Source organism: Cyrtonyx montezumae, unplaced genomic scaffold (genome assembly GCF_038088225.1).
Source record: "Cyrtonyx montezumae isolate F1298 unplaced genomic scaffold, pur_monq_1.0 scaffold_17, whole genome shotgun sequence".
NCBI lineage: Eukaryota > Metazoa > Chordata > Aves > Galliformes > Odontophoridae > Cyrtonyx > Cyrtonyx montezumae.
This window is the reverse complement of record NW_027071903.1, coordinates 1,946,705-1,965,716: the sequence shown is the minus strand read 5'-3', so window position 1 is coordinate 1,965,716 and position 19,012 is coordinate 1,946,705. Positions and strand designations below refer to the sequence as shown.

General features: G+C 37.8%; 2 protein-coding genes across 2 annotated transcripts; one reads left to right on the top strand and one right to left on the bottom strand.

Annotated features, from left to right (window-relative positions):
• Window positions 1–1,607: 1,607 nt before the first annotated feature.
• CMC2 (C-X9-C motif containing 2) lies at window positions 1,608–11,528 on the bottom strand. The gene is made up of 4 exons (XM_065733122.1): window positions 11,470–11,528; window positions 8,217–8,346; window positions 5,091–5,162; window positions 1,608–3,094 (listed from the first exon to the last, which is right to left on the bottom strand). Exons 2-4 carry the CDS (start codon window positions 8,295–8,297, stop codon window positions 3,020–3,022), a joined length of 228 nt encoding a protein of 75 aa, XP_065589194.1. The 5' UTR covers window positions 8,298–8,346; window positions 11,470–11,528; the 3' UTR covers window positions 1,608–3,019.
• A 493-nt stretch (window positions 11,529–12,021) lies between these two features.
• CENPN (centromere protein N) lies at window positions 12,022–18,254 on the top strand. Its single transcript, XM_065734237.1, has 10 exons — window positions 12,022–12,277; window positions 12,591–12,636; window positions 13,335–13,391; window positions 13,711–13,787; window positions 14,189–14,365; window positions 15,075–15,176; window positions 15,682–15,733; window positions 16,173–16,285; window positions 17,661–17,784; window positions 18,054–18,254. The coding sequence occupies exons 1-10, from the start codon at window positions 12,107–12,109 to the stop codon at window positions 18,167–18,169; spliced, it is 1,035 nt and encodes a 344-aa protein (XP_065590309.1). The 5' UTR covers window positions 12,022–12,106; the 3' UTR covers window positions 18,170–18,254.
• The last annotated feature ends 758 nt before the right edge of the window (window positions 18,255–19,012 follow it).

Here is a 19,012-nt window from a genome sequence, read left to right as displayed (position 1 = left end):
AGAACAAACATTAAAAATGAACTTCACATCAAACCATCAGATTCTGAAATATTTTTCACGACTTCCATCAGTTTCGGCATTCTATGAATGCTCTCACATTTGATATTAGATGCCATGCCTTCTTAGAAAACACGGGCAGTGCCAACACTAAGAAACACCTGTTAACTATTCCTGCCTAAAGCTTTAGCATATAAAACAGAAATACTACAGTGATTCACTCTGTTAAAGTACCAACTTCTCAGCTGCATACTCAGTTTATCACTCACATTAATCATTCCTGTGCAGTGTTAAGCAAGACTACATTTCTTACGGGATCTTTTTTCAGTACACCCCAATTTCCAGGAAGTTGCAGGTGCCCATAGAAGTGCACTCATTGCTGCATGTAAGCAATTACCCTAGCTGTACAAACAGCTAGTTTATCAGCTGGGAGAAAGACAACAGCTACAACACTCACAGGACTACAGTCCTCACCCAGACTGTTCAAACAGCTCAACCAATTTCAGGTTTTCCTATAAGGTCTAGAAACTATGTGTAGTCTTCACCTGCAACAAATGGCTGTGCCATGATTACCTGAGGGTGTCACCAACTGGACTGAAACAGGGACAAGTCAAGCACCATGTAGTATATGAATGCTCAGAGAAAGCTGCAGCTTCACAGTAAAACCAGGTTCAATTCCTGCTGTGGAAGAAATTGTGCAGATGTGGCACATTTTAGCCCTTCGATGCTAGGCTTGTAAACCAGGCAAAAAGAAAGTCAGATTATAAATAAAGCCAGTGTTACAGCTTCTTACCAACTTAATTACTGAATGCACAGATCAAAGTTAGACTGGATGAAGGCTAGACAGCAACACACTGAATTCTTATCTCTTAACACATAAGCAACAGGTGCTGCTTTTACTCCAGTATTACACCTGTGGGGCACAGCAAGCTACGCTGCACCAGAGCACTAGCTGCAGATGAAGAGTTAATTTACAGCAAGCTAGCCACCGAGCACTCACTGCAATATAACTCACGTTAATTTCCCCTGACAGGTAACTAATGTTTCAAGCTATTCCTAGTAGAATCAAGCACCAGTACAATGATCTTCACAGTCAGAGTTTAACACTAGAGCATGAACTAGCCCTGCTGCATGTACATTATGCTGTTCAGCAGGCTCTCCTTCTCCTGAAGGAAAAGATGTCAGCATTTGATTTCCCAGCAAGAACACTCATGTACAGTGCACGACACTTGGGCTTTAATTTGTTAAATGCACTGATCTTTGGCAATACGACTGTGTATTCACAATGTTACACATCTCTTCAGTTCTTATTTTATTGAAAAGGTCTGGAATCATAGAATCTGGTAAGAGAATAAAAGAAAGCTGCATTGCTTTTACACTCTGGCATCAGCTTCTCAACCCAATCTTTAAGACAGTTCTATATTTGGTGTTGCCTGGAATCTAAAAATCTTAAATAAGATCTTTCCAGAAGTAGATTTTGTCATCACAAAAAAAAAAAAATGGGGCAAAGATTCAAAGTTCCCAGTCTGGGAACTCCACTACGAAGTCCTCTTCAAAAGTATCTTTGTAACACCAACAAAAAGACTGAACCATTTCCAACCACTACAGCATTTAATTCACATAACACATCATTTATTTATCCTAAGAAAATAGGGAACAGATCAAAACATGCAGCAGTAGTAGTTTCAGTTTTTCTTGGAACTCTCACCTTCTACACGGATACCTTTGTGGTCAAACATTACTAACTCAACTGGGTTCATCCAGGTAATGAAAAACAAGTCAAGTACTTCTAATACTTCTAATCTTTCAAAATACAGCTTTGTTCCAAAACAGATGTAAGAACTAAATTTAAGACTGCTACAAGGACTAGCATTGACGCACAAAGTGTAGAATTCATTGAAAGTAGGCACTCTTTCCTCAAAAGACTTCAAGAGGTTTATTATATTTAGCTCAATAAAATTTACTTTCAGTAATCGTTTTGCTAGGCAAAACAAAAAAGTCATTAAAAAGAAATACGGGAAATCCAAGAGACATTCAGCAAACTATCTCCATTGCTGCATAAACCAACACAGTATCCTCATATCAAATTCTTGGCATTCAGAATTTCTTCAGGACTCTGCAGTTTGACAGCAAATGAACAACACTTGTGGCTAATGAGGCAGCTTGTTTAGCATACTGCTCATTGATTCAAGTAACTGAAAGGCAAGATAATGTTTTCTAACCCGAGTTTTTCTTCAACAGCAGTAATCACGACTTGACGTCTCCTTTGTATTAGCACATGCATATGAACAACTTGCTTGTATTTTTGGCAGCACTCAGCAGACTGTTAGTACTCAGTATCATCAAGGCAGTGCTTCAGAATCCCTGAAGAAAGTTCCATTCTGAGTTTCTAAAGCATCATGTACGATGAACAAATCAACTTACAGCAGTCTGTTCTGTACTTAGAGTTGGCAGGCAGAATTCTTAACATTCTCAATGGAAAATAATGGTTTCATTATTTTGTCTTCAGCAAAAATACTAGAACTCCACTAATTGCTTGATAGGCCATCTTCAATTCCAGCTCACATTGGTTTGAAATTCATTTCCAGTAATTCACTTAAACAGCATTTTCATTCACTCTTCGTAGTGTTGTGATAAATCATTCAGCATTTATCAAGGCAAAAAGATGAAAGAGAAACTAAAAACTATAAAGAAACAAATGCAACTCAACACAAGACTGAGAATGTAGCAGCTTTGAATGCATAGTACTCGACACACATCGATGCATCATTACTTAATAGTCATAATAAAACTGAGACATAATGAAGAGTTGTCACAACAAGTGTCTTATCAAGGCCAAAAATTAACGAGCAATTTTTTCCACATTCAATTTACCTTTCTGAGAATTAGTATGTTTTAGGTAGATTTATTTTTCCACCATTTCACAAACCACAGGTTGAATGTTGGCAATCTGAAAGAGAAATTCTGTCAGCTTTCAAGTGAGTGTCCCTATCGAGGTGCAACTGTCCAGCTATGACGTAGCTCACTTCTCAAAGTTTTTGTGAGCATTAATTATTTTCCGACGTGTCTCCTTGTTCCTGGCCCTTTTTTCTTCATACTGGAAGACAGATGAGGGAACTATTAGATCAGTTATTACCATCAAACAGATCAGTCAAACTTTAAATGTGTAGGGCATTTATTACTCAGGATCAGAAACAATATCTTTGACCAATATGTTAGATATATAGCTCTTCATATCTATACACCCATTCATTTTGACTTTGAAATTGCCATTTATTTTATTAAAATACATGTTTCTAAGTTAGAGGTTATTAAGCTAAGGAGTATTAGAACATTATAATAAAGAAGATTCCATTAATCTTGTGGAGGAAGTTAATTACATATCCATCTTAAGTTTGACAGCTACACTTTACACAAACTAGAAAAAAAGTTGCATTAACACTGTTCTAAAGCATTGATCAGACTCTTTTCTTTTAAAAGATACAGATTAACATGTGTGCCTGCCTTCTGAAATGAATTTGTCATCACAGACTTGGTCTATTTTTGATCCTGATCATTAATTATATGCACAGATAAAGCGGTATACCAAGATGAAAGGAACAAAGGCAAATATGGATTGAATTAGGGCTTTTTTATAGTTCAAAAAAATAGAAGTGAGACTCCATTGCAATCGAAATCAAGAAAGCATTCATGTGTGTATCTCAAATGTGAAGCCCATCTTTGAAGTATGGCCCTGTATTAGCAAAAGTCTGAAGACTGAAGAGTCCTTCTTTCATTACAGCCAAAAATGGAACCTCTTTAATGGCTAAAAAGAAATGGAAATAAAACCTATGCAGATTTGGTATATATTTCACGAGAAGCAATGTTAACTCTGATGTGAAGTTAGAGCATGTATTTGTTATTTTTTTAATAGTATTGAAGACTAACGAAACAGCAAATACACAATTCCCTGTAGTGATGTAGTAATCTACTAAGCAGCTGGATTTTGGAAAGAGTTTCCAGTTTTTCATTCACTGTACTGTTTAACAACTGAAAGAATGGTATGAAACATCATTCACTGTTAACAGACTGCTTTATTATTTCCTCATGTTGTATTGCTAATATTTGTTTTTCACTAATCTGTGATGTTATGTAGAATACAACAATGGACCTCTAGCAATTTCATCTCTGCCTATTTTACATCTATTCACTGTGAACAACTTTTCATAGGACTTCTGAACAGGGACTTCATAATAATAGTATACCAACATAGCCAGATTTCAAGGTAGAGAAACATAGCCTTCAAGAAGTCATTATAATGTAACAGTTTCAATGGAAGAAAGAAAAATAAGGCTATATAGAAAGAATCTTATTTTCCAAGTCTGTGCTACAGTTGGGAGGGGGAGGGGAAACGGTATTTCACACAAGTAGATGAAATTAATTCCCACAGAGCAATGGAAGGAAGATGGGTAAAGAGGGGCCCGAATTGTTTGAATTAAAACAACCTGTAAAGTGACAGTTCTTATTAAAATGCAGGTTAAAACGTGTGTTATGTTAATATCTTAAATACAGCCTGTGTTTATTTGTTAAAGTCAGACACACATCCAAACTGCACTATTTGTAATGATGTATCTGAGCCTTCCATCTCATTTAAGAGATTCAAAAAGTAACTATTATTTAACAGTCTCACACAAGAAGCAATCATCCTGAATTGTACTCTGCAATTATTTTGAGACTTGGAGTCTGACAAGAAAAAACACCGTAAAGGAAATCATGTCAGCACATTTACATCTTCACAAGAAAATACTGCCTTCAACAGCATCCTCTGTGATTCCAATGATCACCTTCAGGGCCAAATTTTGCCAAAAGTAGAGGTGACAGCAGAGGTCCACGTTCCTAGCTCAGATTGGTGTCAGCATCATTTCAGGATTCATGTATGCAATTTTCCTGATAAATTTATCCCCCAGAAAACTAACGATGACTGAAGCACCCAACCCAGAATGAGTTTACATATCAGAGCCTATTTATTGACTTGTACTACTTCGTAAAAGAACGTTTTCTACCATATGGACTTTTTTCTTTTATTGGTTATTTAACTCAAACTTGTTTCTTACCTCTTTCTTTAAGCACTCCCGCATCTCACGGTCAATATCATTGCAATGGCCAAAAAACTTCAAAACGCTGTGCTAATAAGTTAAGAAAAAAAGAAATTCAAGAAAGTCTTCCTCCAAAGCTCCCCATTTCTTACAAGACACTTGCATTTTGCAGTATATCCCAGCTGGTTTTTCCACTTCTCCTTTTGCAAAAACTGATGCTTTAACTTTTTTTTTTTTTACTGAGTAGCTAGAAGCTAGAGCTACTTCTCCTTTGAATGACCTCCATCTTGCAGAAGGTACTCAGCATACTGTAAAAGCAGACTGAAAAACAATATCTACACAGAAGTTAGCAAGTCTAGATGTAGAACACACACTTTGTTGATCGAGAAATCAGTTTTATAGATTTTACTTAGCACTAGCTTCATTAATGTTCAAAAACTTTGTGTTCTGAACCTCATTTAGAAAGATGTAGAAAGATATACAGGCCAAGGTCTCGGTGCTTCATACCCCAGCAGTGTGTTGCAGGTCTAAAAGATGCCTCTACTAGCATGGGGGGAGGAAGGGGTAAAGTTTCTCCAAACCTCAGGAATGTATTCACCACCATAAAACTCAGCTGTAGACTAGATGCTTATTTAAGTGTTACCCAGTCTTCATCAGGGAAACCAGTGCACATTTCTGCGGCTGATGAGCAGCCAGATGGATTCAGAGACATGCTGAACACTATTAGAGTTCAAGTGGTGTGCAAGGTAGATGTCAGCTAACAGAACACAGCTGAACTTAGGAGTGTGTTAGAGACTATGACAGACATTTAACTATGGCAGTGCTATAATTAACTTGTTTATATCTCTCTGCTTTATAAAGGGCATCAGATGACACTGAAGCAGTTGGATAAATGGTTACTCTACTGAAAGCTGAATCTGCTTTTAAAGCATTCTCATTTTAGCTAATATGGATTTAACTTTTTATTCTATTCGTATACTAGCATGTCCAATTTCATTGTGAGCACTCCACATTCCAAGCTCTGCTCTTGCTAGTACACACAGTGAGTTGAATCTACGTTTATTTAGCCAGACTCCTAAACTGTCAACTTTTTTATAACTCAGATGAGGAAGAAGGAACTGGTCTTCCAAAAACAGTTATTATTCCCATTACAGCAGCGTGACTGCAAGACAATACACACTTCTTTCAGCAGCTGTCTATAAAAAAATAAGGCTTGGGTTTGGCACAAGAGCAGAGTTATTTAAAAAAATTGAAACAATGACATCAAATAGGAATTAGCCTCTCTCCAGTAGATATAAGATTCCATACAACCAGCAGATACAATCAGAGATAAAATAAATTTTGTGAAAACACAAATACTGGACGCAGAATGCAAGATGAGGCTTTTTATTCCTCAGCACCATAAATTTAAAATACATATGAAGGTTCTTAGGCCTCTTTGGTATTTTTACAAACTAGCAGATAGTCACCAATAACTATACTTAAATCAAACTTCAGATTTAAGTGATTTCAATTACAGTATGCTATTTCAGTACATCCACCTTCAACTCAACACAAACATTACTGCGCCCTTTAAATGAACTCATGTGAGTAGTTTTCACTCTGTTCTGAGGAGCACTAGCACAAGTACACACTCGTAGGTAAGCTTAAGACAGACAAAATCAGTTTGTCTTCACATAAAACGATCAACTTCAAACAAAAATGAGAGAATATAACTCTGTGCATGAATGTTTTACTGCTGCTCCCAGAATCTTCATAAGGCAAATAGGCAATAGATTGCTTTGAGTCACTGCCATGGAAATCAAGTACACCCCTTCAGTTCCAGTTCTCCACTAAACTCAAGGTAGCCATATAAGTTACAGTTAAGCTTGGTGATGTCCTGTTCTATGCAAAAACTGTGTATCTTAGGTTTAAGATACCTACACAGTGCATAGGAACAGACAACTGTATGAAAAACACCATGAGATGTAAGCAAACTAGAATTGGTTAATGACATCTCAAAATATTGCAGTACAAACTATCAAAAATGTACTGAATCAGCCTGGTACAGTATACTCATGAAAACAAAATTGCAGTATTAAAACCCTGCTCCTCACATTGTTGTCATTGGGAATTTATAAGAAATCAGGTACTAGACATTTTTTATACATTAGCCTAGCTACTTTAAAACCAGATCTTCAGAAATATGTCTCTTCCACACATTCTCACTCACATTTCATGTATTGTCAGCCTTCTTCTTCCTATAACCACTTTTTGAAAAGAAAAATTCAGAATTCTTAGCAAAACAGTAAAACTAACATATGTCTTGTCTTCAAATTTATGGCTATTCACATTATCAGAAACTGTAAACATAACATCTGAACACGGAGATGAAAATAGTGTAGATTCCATGAGACGGTATAAAGCACTTCATTCATTTAAATACACTTTTGTCCCCAAGCAAACTAGAAAATTAAACTTCTGCACTAATACAGAAATATGTCTGTTCAGAACATCTATTTAGACTAATAGAGAGAAGTAGAAAATTAAGTACCAGTAACGCAGCAGTGCTGCAGATAGCTTACATTTCAGGGACTGACTCATCTACATACAGAAGTTTACTTATAACAAACTAAAAAACAGCTTCTGAATGAGATGAAGATTCTACACTAAAACAATGAAGAGCCTTGAGCTCCCTGAAGACAATTTGGGCATTTACATCCCTTCTTACATGTCAACTAAGAAATCAAATGTTAATTCACACATAACTCTCCAAGCATGGAGTGTAAGGCACACCAGCACACCTGCACGTCTACTAGTGCATCTGGCCTGGAGGCAGCTGGAATAGAGGAATGCTGTGAGCATCCTGTGAGCAACAGACACGTAGTCTAAAATGTGCAGAAATTATTTCAATTTTTAAGATAGAGCTTTACAACATTGGGCCTAACATAAAAAATTTTAAGGTATACTTTATTTCCTAACGAAATCACTGGCAAAGACTTCCACACAATTGTCAGATACCTTCTTGAGTGAAAACATACTAGCTCCATTTCACAGCTGCTCTGCCTAGAGGAGATGTTTCTATGATCACATGATAGTCTCACTAATTTTCAGACACTCATTTCCCCAGCCTACCCACTCTTTTCACAGCTCAGAACTCTTTACCTCCTTGTGGCACTTCTTGAGCAGACTGATGATGAGGTTACATTCCTCAGTGTGCAGGTGAGGAGACAGGTCTGGATGCATCTTATGCAGAGATGATTTCAGCAGTAAAAGAATCTGAGAAAATTTCTACCTGCCAACATTAAAATATGAATGTATAAATAATAGTTCAAGTTGATCATCTAAGAAACTATCACGTAGTATTAATGTTATAGAAATATTTTGAATAGAAATACAACGTAATATGTATAATTTATATTATGCACATAAGGTTGTTAGAACCAGTATATGCCTCTTCCTTATTTGCAGAGCTCACGTTAACTGAGTTTAAAATCTTTGTGATCACTGACATTAAAGATGCATTTGGGATTTTCCTTTTAAAGGACACTAAGAGAATTAACCTTTCTTGAACTGCAGGTTATCTTTTCATCCTCCTATTTCAGCTTTCTTCATTCTAGCATATGTATTATATATTATAGCATACACAGAATCATAGAATCATTTGGGTTGGAAGGGTCCTTAGGATGATCCATAGTTCCAACCGATGTATATCCAATAGATATAGGATAACTATTATATATCTTTTCTAGAATATGCATTTTTCTTCTTTCGACTCACTACACGCCAGCGGATAAGAACAGGAAGCACCCTGACATTTCATTACAGCACTCTAAGGACTGGCATCTTTTTAGTTATCCACATGCCTTTCTTGATCCAAACCTTTGACGATGCTTTAAAAACCAGGTGTGTCCTCGAGAGAGAGAATAAGAGGGGAATAACAGTAACCACCCTAACTACACTTCTGATACAACTCAACGTGCTGTTAGCCTTTATTGCCGCAAGGGTGCACTGCTAAATCATGTTTAACTTCATGTCAACCAGGACCCCCAGGTGCTTTTCCATACAACCCTGTGGGGCACAAGCAAGTTTCATTCTAGAAATACATATGTATTTAATATAACATCTCACGTTAGAAAACAAAACATTCCCAGAAGTCATTCTCAAGATTTGTCATTGAAAAAGATGAAACTACCATATAATAATGGCTGAAATAACATGACTTCTTTGTTGTGGGAGATCACTGTACTAGGGAGGGAAAAAAGCCCATGTGATACTAGGACAAATGGGCTTATCCTGACAAAATTCTCTTTGTATTACCCATAGAGCCAATAAGTTAAGTAAATGTCTTTTGGTTTGTTTACTTGGTATTTTATCATTGCCCTTCCTCCTAAAGAGAGCAGCTTCCTAGGTGCAATACATCAAGCAAAAATCAGTACACCTGATGTTAAGCAGCCATCCTTGTTCCAACACTCCACAGCTAAGCCACCTAAATACTGGTTGGCAGTATTTAATTTAAGTCAACATGGACAGAATTTATACAGGTGATTGCTCATATGGACTCTAAGCACAAAAAATATAAATATATAAGTTGCCCTGAGAAAATATGAGAAGTGCAGGATAAAGAGCACCAAGTTAAACATGAAACTGGTGAATAAAGGAGAATATTAGGAAATGATGCAATTATTTTAAGGCGAAAATGGGACTGTGGAATGCTAAGCCAACATTAATATCTCAAGCAAATATTTGGAAAGAAGTACTGAGATGAACTCTTTGCACAAACACACCAATAGTTCACTGAACTGTGCAAAAATGTTCTGCCCCAAATGCATTTTATAGGAGGTACTGCACTCTACACAGTTCTTCCTGTCTTGTTAAAAATTAGAGCACCCACAGAGCTAAATGATTTAGTTGAAATGCTTCAAACTAAGTGCAAATTTCTATTAGCCTCTGAAGGTAGAAGCTGTGAAGAAAGATTCTCTTCTCAGCTACCTTTTAAATACAAGTCAGGACAGCTGTCTCTTATTTAAAAAGCTATTTACACACCTGGTCAGTATAGGAAATACCGAACGTGCTATCAGTACAATGCAATCCACAAGATAATCAGAGATGAGCCAGTAATCAGAAACCAAAAGGTTGTCCAAAAAGAGCAGGGCAGGAACATTGCAAGCACTCCATTCACACACGTGACAGGACAGTGGCATCTAGGACCACTGCTTTATTCTCTTCTACCTGCTAGCTTCTCATTCTGACCTTACGGCAGGTAGCAGCAAAATGACCTTGTACATGGAGAAGGAAGGGGGTTTGTACATCCTCCCTACTTAAAGTACAGGATCAGCCCACCAGGAATCCAGGGAAGTTCCCTTCTTTTCTCAGCATCCTCCAGAAGTAAGAACCAATCCATTTCCTGATGGAGATGGAGAGCTGACTTTAGTTGCTTTTTTCAGGCCCACTGATTAGCTTAACACTTAGTATTTCCACACAGGGGAGGAAACTGTGAAATAAGTGTTTAAATCAAGGCAGCAGTTTTCCTCAAATCTTTTTTTCCCCCATATTTCAGTAGAACCCATTGCAAAGTTGTTTTTTCTTTTTTTAACCAAGTTCTGCAACTTTTTTCCATTTTAAAAGTCACACATATAAAAAGCATTTCACTTTTTGCCAAGTTTCTAAAGACAACTGTAAAAAAAAAGTAGGAATTCACACTGTTCAGAAAAAAAAAAGACCAGAGCAAAACGCAAACCTGTGTTTATTACAGATGGATGTTTCTGAAGACTCAAGAAGAGCAAGGAAATGCAAAAGGAACAATGCCACTTAAAAATTTTCCCTGTAGTATATAAATCGCATTTACTTTTTCTGAACTTAAATAACGAAGGTTTTTTTTAATAAGATTCAAACTGATCTTAAGTCTTTGACACCATCGCTTTCTGACCATTGATTTAACGTCCCTCACATCAGCAGAGCAATGGAGATTCACTGCAGAGGGGAACAGATGAGCACTGGAAGTTAGACTGCACCTGATTCAAGTTACTGAAGCAAACAGAGGTATTACTAATACCTAGGGAATCAAGCAAGTTGAATAGAAGTTGGTGTATCAAAGAACTTGCAGCTCCCCTCTTGTCTAAAGGAAACAACATGTTTTACTCTGCTTACAATATATACTCACAAGATGCTCACAAACCGCCCATGGAAGTTCTACCACACTGCATAAGCAGACTTGACCCCAATCAGCTCAACTCTTCCATCTCAAAAGCCCCGTGCTCCGACGCAGGTATGCAAAACGTATCAAAAAAAAGCCCTTATTAAAAGAAACCAAGCAGAGAGCTACAGATCCATTCCCATCGCAGCCTAACGACAGCGCTACCGCGGTAGGGCAGCTCCAGCTGTGCAAGCACACTCTGCTCGCAAGAGCACAGCTTACTTCAGTTCCGAAAAGGACGAGCCCAACCCGACGGGACCGGGACCGGGACCGGGACTGGGCACAGCAACCCCAACACGGAGCGCCAGGAGGACGGAAGTGACCGGGCATGCCCAGCCGGAAGTCTCCTCAGAGGGAAGAGGCGGGGCGGAGAGGCGTGGCCTCCTGCGATTGGGCCTCTCTTGCACCGGGCGGCTTCTGATTGGGTGCTTCGAAAGGCGGGAGGCGGTTGGCGCGGCGCGTTGCCGGGTTGGTGTTGTGCTGGCGGTGAGTGGGGGTCTCCGTTATGAGCGCGGGGGTGCGGGCGAGATGACGTTCCCGTGTGCAGGAAGAGGGCTACGGGGCGATAGGTTGGCGTTATTTCTTGGCGAGCGCTCCGCGTGGTTGCCCTCAGCCCCTCGGTCGGTCACGGCTGCCGTCAGGGGCCGGGGCGGGGGGGCGGTTACTGGGGGAAACGTTTTAAGCTGCTGTCACTGCTGCACCCCCGGAACCACCGGTAATGCCGCGCTGGGGAATGATGCCGCAGTTCTTCTTGCTGCCCCGAGTGCCGCTGTCAGCACTTCACACCGTACTCAGGGAGCAAGTGGCCTACGCGTTGGTCTGACTTCTTTTATATGTCAACTTTATAGGTGTCCCCATTATGGATGAAGTCGTTGCCGAATACATCCGAAGAACCGTGCTAAAAATCCCCCGCGATGAAATCATGGCAGTGCTGCAGGAGTGGGGCTTTCTCTCTGACGCGCAGTTACAAGCTGTCAACTTCCGTCAGACCAAAGAGAACATCTCTTACAGTGTCACTCAGCTCTGCGAGGTAATCCTTGTCCCCAGGACCTGCCTCTTGGTGACCCCGTGCCTTGTGATTGAAGCTGCCTGCCCGGGGATCTCTCACTTGCTGAACAGCGTGTGGGTGGTCAGGCACAGGAGCAGCCTTACCAGAGGGCATAGCACTGAGCTGTCAGAATTCAAGAAGTGTCTGGACGCTGCTCTCAGAGATCTGATATTTGTGTGGTCCTGTGCAGAGCCAGGAGTTGGACTCAGTAATCCTTATGGGTCCTCTGCCAGCTTCAGTGATTCTGTTCTGTGTGTGATAGAGCCTCACAATGCACTGTTGTTTTTCCTTCCAGGAAAACTCTGCAGACATAAAGCAAGCAGCCCTCCTAGACATTATCTGTAAGTAAAAATGAATGAAAACAACGTCTTTGTGTTTTATTTTCTGAGTAACTTGGTAATTCCTGTAATGATGTAGCAATTTGCGCTAGCGATGCAGGGATGCACTTAATGTACAAAGATTACATTTTAGATTAATCCTATTGGATTTGACCGATTTCTTTTCAAAATCTTTTCAACATGAGCATGTTTGTTTCTTCAGAATTCTAAATAGCTGTCAACTTAATTAAGTCACATCCAGAGCACAGTTATAAAAGTTGTGAGAGATGTTCACCTCCAGCACGCACTGAGTCTGAACATCTTGCTGCTATGAGGGGTAGCATGGAGAAAAGCTGCCTGCAAATACTCCAGGTGGAAATTTAGCTCCAGTATTAATTCACAACTCGATTATTGCACCTCTTAATTAGAATTTTGACTGACAGTTATTTTAGTTGAAGAGTTTCTTTAAACACTGAACCTCAGAGATATCCTTTGTTATGAAGATCTTTTGTAATTTAATTAAGCAACTACCTCTTTTAATAAATACTCTTTTGCTGTTAGATTTGCTGTTGGTAGTAGCTTAAGAATGCTGAATAAGTAGTATCACAATGACAGAAGTAATCTTTTTAAAATAACTTGCTTATGAAAGCAGTATAAAATGATTTTTTTAATTACCTTTTGATATTACTCAAATATTACTGAGCAATTCCTGTTTTCCCTAGACAACCACATGTATCCAAACAAAAGAGTGTGGAGTGTCTACCAGATGAACAAAACAGGTAAAGTTCCTTTCCTCCCTGTAGTCTCTCTATTACAACTCTTAGCAGTTTACTGAGCATGGATTTATCGTTGATGTTTTTTAAGTACTTTGGATTAACTCTTCTAGCAATTATTAGAAAGTAATGATTTCTAATTGTCTTTTATATATAAATATATGCTTAACAATAATGAGACTCAAGCTTAATATCCAGCTTTCCTGAAAAGGCTCCGCAGCGTCAGCTTTTTTCTTCTTAACATTGTGTCAGTGAAACTAAAACCATCACTGAACCAGGTCTTAAAAGAGGAATTCAGTGTTTTCTTTATTTTCTCATTTAACAGGGGAAGAAGCAGACTTCTTTGACTTCAGAGATTTCAAAAAAAAAATTAGAAGACGAATTCAATCAGCTTTGATAAATGTAAGAATGTCTACATGTGTTGGGTTTGGGTGTCAATAGATTTTCCATACATTTAGCAAGATATGTTTTTTGCTTACAGTCCTTACAGTCTGCATCAAAACTGAAACAGAATGAACTTGGGAATGGTAAGAACTGTGTGAAGAACAGAAAAGAAATAATTAATCGTGTTCTTCTGAAGTGGTGAAATGAAAGTCATATTAGAGTTTAGAACCTTCATTTTGTGAGGTTATCATAGTCCTGTGGAAACTTGATTGAAATGTAATCCATACCGCACTATTAGGATTAGTTACTTATTCAAGCAGTGTTATGTCTGGTCTTGTGAACACAGGCTTATGGCATGTTCTAATTTTTCTGGACTCGTGAATGTGTGTTTAAAGCAAAGCTTTTCTTTTTCTATTCAGGTCACCATCAATTTTAGGGAATATGAGGATAATGCAATCTGGATTAGAATTGCCTGGGGAACACCGTATACAAAACCAAACCAGTACAAAACCACTTATGCTGTGTATCACTCACAGACTCCTTATGTCTTCATCTCTACTTCCACCCTTAGGAGCAACTTACCTCTACTATGTCAGGTAGAAAACAAAACCATGGACCATGACTACCCCACAGTCTTTTGGATGTTTAATTCTCTTAGTTTTTAAGAGGAGATGTAAAGATGAGACTCTTAATGCAATTTTCTAATTTACCGTAGATGTTTTTTTCTCCTGAGCTCTAGCTTATTTTTTATTTAAAATTAAAAAGCTGGGGGTTGCAAAACCCACTCTTTGTGACCTTCAGAATGTCACATCAAAAATAAACTCAGTTGACTGTATTTTTTGCCAATTTCAAGCTATTCAAATTCCTCGAGGAAATGTTAGGCAATATCAACTAAAATGTGTTATAGAAGTAGATGAACATTAAAACAACACTGTTAACTAAATGCATGAGCTCATCAAGCAATGTTATTAATCAGCTCTTTCTATAAAATTGTGGTGATCAATGTTCATAGTCTTGTTTTTATCTGTTTTGTAGATATCCATAGTAGTAGTTTCATGATTTTATTAATCTGTTTACTTTGTGGTTTTGGTACTGATAAGGGTGTATGATTATTCAGTTAATCCTGGGAATGCTGTGTGTTAACAAAACCTTAGTAACAGTCTGCAACATGGAAACTCTGCTGGTTAAAAGGCAGTTCCTTCCCTTGAAACAAAACATCTCTGAAGTCTAGAAATACTCTTTCTGTATTATACCCACAGTGATTACTAACACTCACGCTAAAACAATTTCAATTTTTATTTAAAGGCAATAGTTGTTGCATCCAGTTACCATGACATCCATGAAATGGAGCTTCGAAGTCATTGTTTAAACTCCCTTAAAGATATTGTGTTTAAGAGATACAGCCAGGTGAGCCACTTCACAAGTACATCTGAAGGTGTATGTCAGGCCTAGTGCTCACCCTCTAGCAGGGGGAAATTCACCTCTTTCAGGAGCTCATCAAGTTACAGTAGTATTGAACTACTGAGGTGGATAGCTTTTCCTTAAGGTAACATTACAGCACTGATGTAATTACTTGATATGCCACCTACTGTCTATAATTGTTATTATTCCTGGATGGTTAAGCTTAGTCTTTGTCTGACCAAGTCACTCCTGGGACTTCTTAGCATTGTTTCTTAGAGTAATAACTGGGAAGCTGTTAGAACAGATACTTAACTCCATTCATCCACATAATGCCTCTATCATAGGATGGGGGATGGTTTAACTAAAGCTGGGCTTTGTAGTCTGGCTGTTATTGAAACTGAGCACTCACTTTCAGAACACAAAATGAAAAGAAATATGGAAATCTGTTTCCAGCTAAAGACTCTAAAAGCAGAACTATTTTCTTTTTCCTTTTTATTTTTACCTCATTTAGAACTTCAAAACCAACTATCCACAACAAGAAAGGAGTGTACTCACAGAAAATGGTATGTGTATTTTTAAATTAAATACAGGTGTGAATGTCCCCACTTGGAAGATTTGTACTTAAAAATGTATGTCTGTATATTTCTGCCTTATGAAATGAGATTCATAATAGGAAAGGTACATGTGTTATATTGACATATTATCCATCCCTGGGTAATATTGATGTCGCTAGGAGAGATGAATATTTCCTCACAACATTCAATGCATTTATGAAACTACAAATAAGTAATGATCAGTGTCTCCTTTCACACTAGCTTGTTTTCTTTCTTGGTAAGAGCTGAAAATACATGTCATGAAAGCAGCTAGCTTATGAAACAAAGATAGTCATGAATCTTTTTAAAATTATTGTTTCTAAGTTTTTGTTTGAGCATTCACCTGATCAACAAATACAACATCTGTACTTGCTGAGTTGTCTTTTTCTTTTTTCTTCCTACCTTGCAGTGGATTTAAGGATAATCGATGAAAACAAAAGTGAGAAAGAAAGAATACATAGACTGAATCAGGATTGTTTTGGTGATGGTCCCCAACCCAAACTCGACTTTGCACAATATAAGGTAGTGAAAGCAACACATTTTGGTTTGTTTTTCTATAATCTTAATAGAGTTACAGCTACATAAATATGCAAGTAAAAAGATGGCATTTTTTTCAAACTTCAAGGAGAACATTTTAAATGAGATAGGACTAGATTTAAGAAGCTTGTTTGCATTGAGATGTGGTCAGATATTAGATCATATTTCAGTCCTTCACCCTTATGAACTTAACACGTGGACTTCGTTTTGTAACAAAACTAGACTTAAACCAGCATTGCTTTGAGGCATAAGAAATCAAGGTTGCTTGAAGTACATGTGAAGATCATGTCACATATAGCACAGGAATTCAACATCTTGGATGATGCACCAATTTTCTCTTGTTTTTTTGTGGTTTTGGTTTTTTTTTCTAATGAATAGATGTATTGGGAATTCTGTGAGATCTGTAATGGTTTACTACGTAATTGAACTGGCTGCTTCTTCCACCAGAGAACTGCTTACCACATGGTGGCACCCTCTGATTTTATTAACAAAATATTCCTCCAACTAGAATCATGTTAAGGAATAAATAGTGATTCTTCTCCTAGCTATGGTTAGCCTGTTCTGAGTTAACTGGTCATTTCAGAGATAACAGTAGATCCAAAAATACCTATTTATGCTGAAACTTGGAGAACCAATTTTTATCACCAGGTTGGCTTCAATTCACTTTTGTACTTGAACAGTTTGAAGAAGGAATTGAAGTTAAATCATGGTTGTTTGAAAATACTTCAATGCTCAAAGCAATAGCTAGTTCCATTTTCAACTTCTATCAGCTAGAACATTTTTAGCTTAAACGTAAGTTAGTCATTGGGAAGTTTTTGTAAGTAAAATAGTATCTGTATTTATATGTGTGTATCTATACGTGCATGTATGAATGTCCACGTGTATGTATGTGTCTGTATTTCAGTGTACAGGGAGAAGCTGCACTTCTGGGTCTGCACTGTAATTTTGAAATGAAGTATTTAAATTCAAAGAATTTCAGTGATTGTAGCTGAAATGTCTTTATTTCTAATGTTAGGAAATGTGTTTCTAAAATTCACAGTATACTCACTAGTTGAGTTTTCCAGAATAATTTTCAATTGAAAGTGTATTTAGAGAGAATGTTGAGGACAATAACTCACTATGGAAATTAAATACAACTATTGCAACCCAACTGAAACATGACTTACAGTTCTGTAACTGTTGTCATCTCTCTAGAATCTATTTGGCATTTGACTGTCCAGTTTTTCTAGGTTGTATTTTGTCAGAGAGAAAATGCAATTTCTTTTCCAACCTAAATGATTCTATGGTTCTAAATATTAACGTGAATAATGAATACATCAAGTGCATGTATTGCTTATACTGCCTGCTTGTGTCTTAACAGCTTGAGACAATGTTTAAAAGTGATCCTAAATGGGACGTTTTGGAGAAGAAAGAGCCATTCAGATGTCTGGTCAAGTTTTCTAGTCCACATCTTTTAGAATCGCTGAAATCCTTGGCACCAGCAGGTAAGTGTTCCAACTCTGTAAAGAGAGAGCAAAAATCCACAGTGAAACATTTTAATCATTTTCCATTCTGCTGGATGTTGCATAAAGGAACCTGCATAGTTGAGAAGTATATAGAAATTAAATAGAATGAAAACGTTACCTCTAAAATGTCCAAGTGTGTACCTGTTTATTTTCAATGGTAGATACTCCAACTCTGTTTTCAGTTACATGGCAGTGTGAAAGATGAATACTGCCCAAGTTAAGCTGTGATTCCCTCTTTGTCCCTACAGGTTTGTCTGATGCACCGCTTTCACCACTGCTGACATGCATCCCACAGAAAGCTAGGAATTACTTCAAAATTAGAGAGAAGAAGTCTTTACTTCCAGGAAGCTTTGTGAGCCCTTAGTTTAAATAGAAATGTTTTCCTATCAAAATACGTGATTCGTTTATTACTGCTATTAATCCAATCCATAATCACCTTTAAAACAGATATAAAAGAAAAAGGCTGCTTTTAATAAACCCTTTTTCAGTTCTGGCTTTGGGTTAGCCCTTGGAAAAGAAAAAGTCATTGTTGGTGAATTTTAAACAGAAATCATGACTATTTCAAGTTTAAACAGGATGGCTGTTTCTGCCTGTATTTGCTACTGGATGCTAAAGCCTGGTACAGATGCAGGAACACATCTGTTCAGTTTACTGTCATAACTCCAGGAGGCCTCATTTCAGCTGAAGGACAGGAGTGAAACACAGCACGTGCCCATTCTGAACATGTGAATGGTGCCATTCAGATGAGTGGAACTGCTATTCTGCTTCAGCTTGGGTGTGTTTCTGTCTTTGTAGATGAAGATTATGTTCCAAGACTGTTTCAGGGTGTAGAGGAGAAGAGATTCTGACAGACATCAGTAAGAAACTTCCATGCAGCATTACTGGCTGTTCAGCCCCAGAGCTTTTATTCACCAATGGTGAAAGCCAGTAATAAATCTTTTAACTTTTAAAAATTCTATCTCCTGATAGTAATAACTTAGGAAATACTAACTCACAGGGATACAGTGAAACTGGCAATAATTTCCTTTGGAGGTAGTCCATGTTTTTGAATGTCTGTCATTCCACATGTGACCTCTGCAATCTTTGTACATTATCACTTATTTGTGCAGAAGCAAAACAGCAACGTGCACTTGTGCAAACAGCAGCTTTTAGTGGGGTTCTCTAGAGCTGCAGTTATGTAGATGCTTCCATGTAACTGGCTGTATTA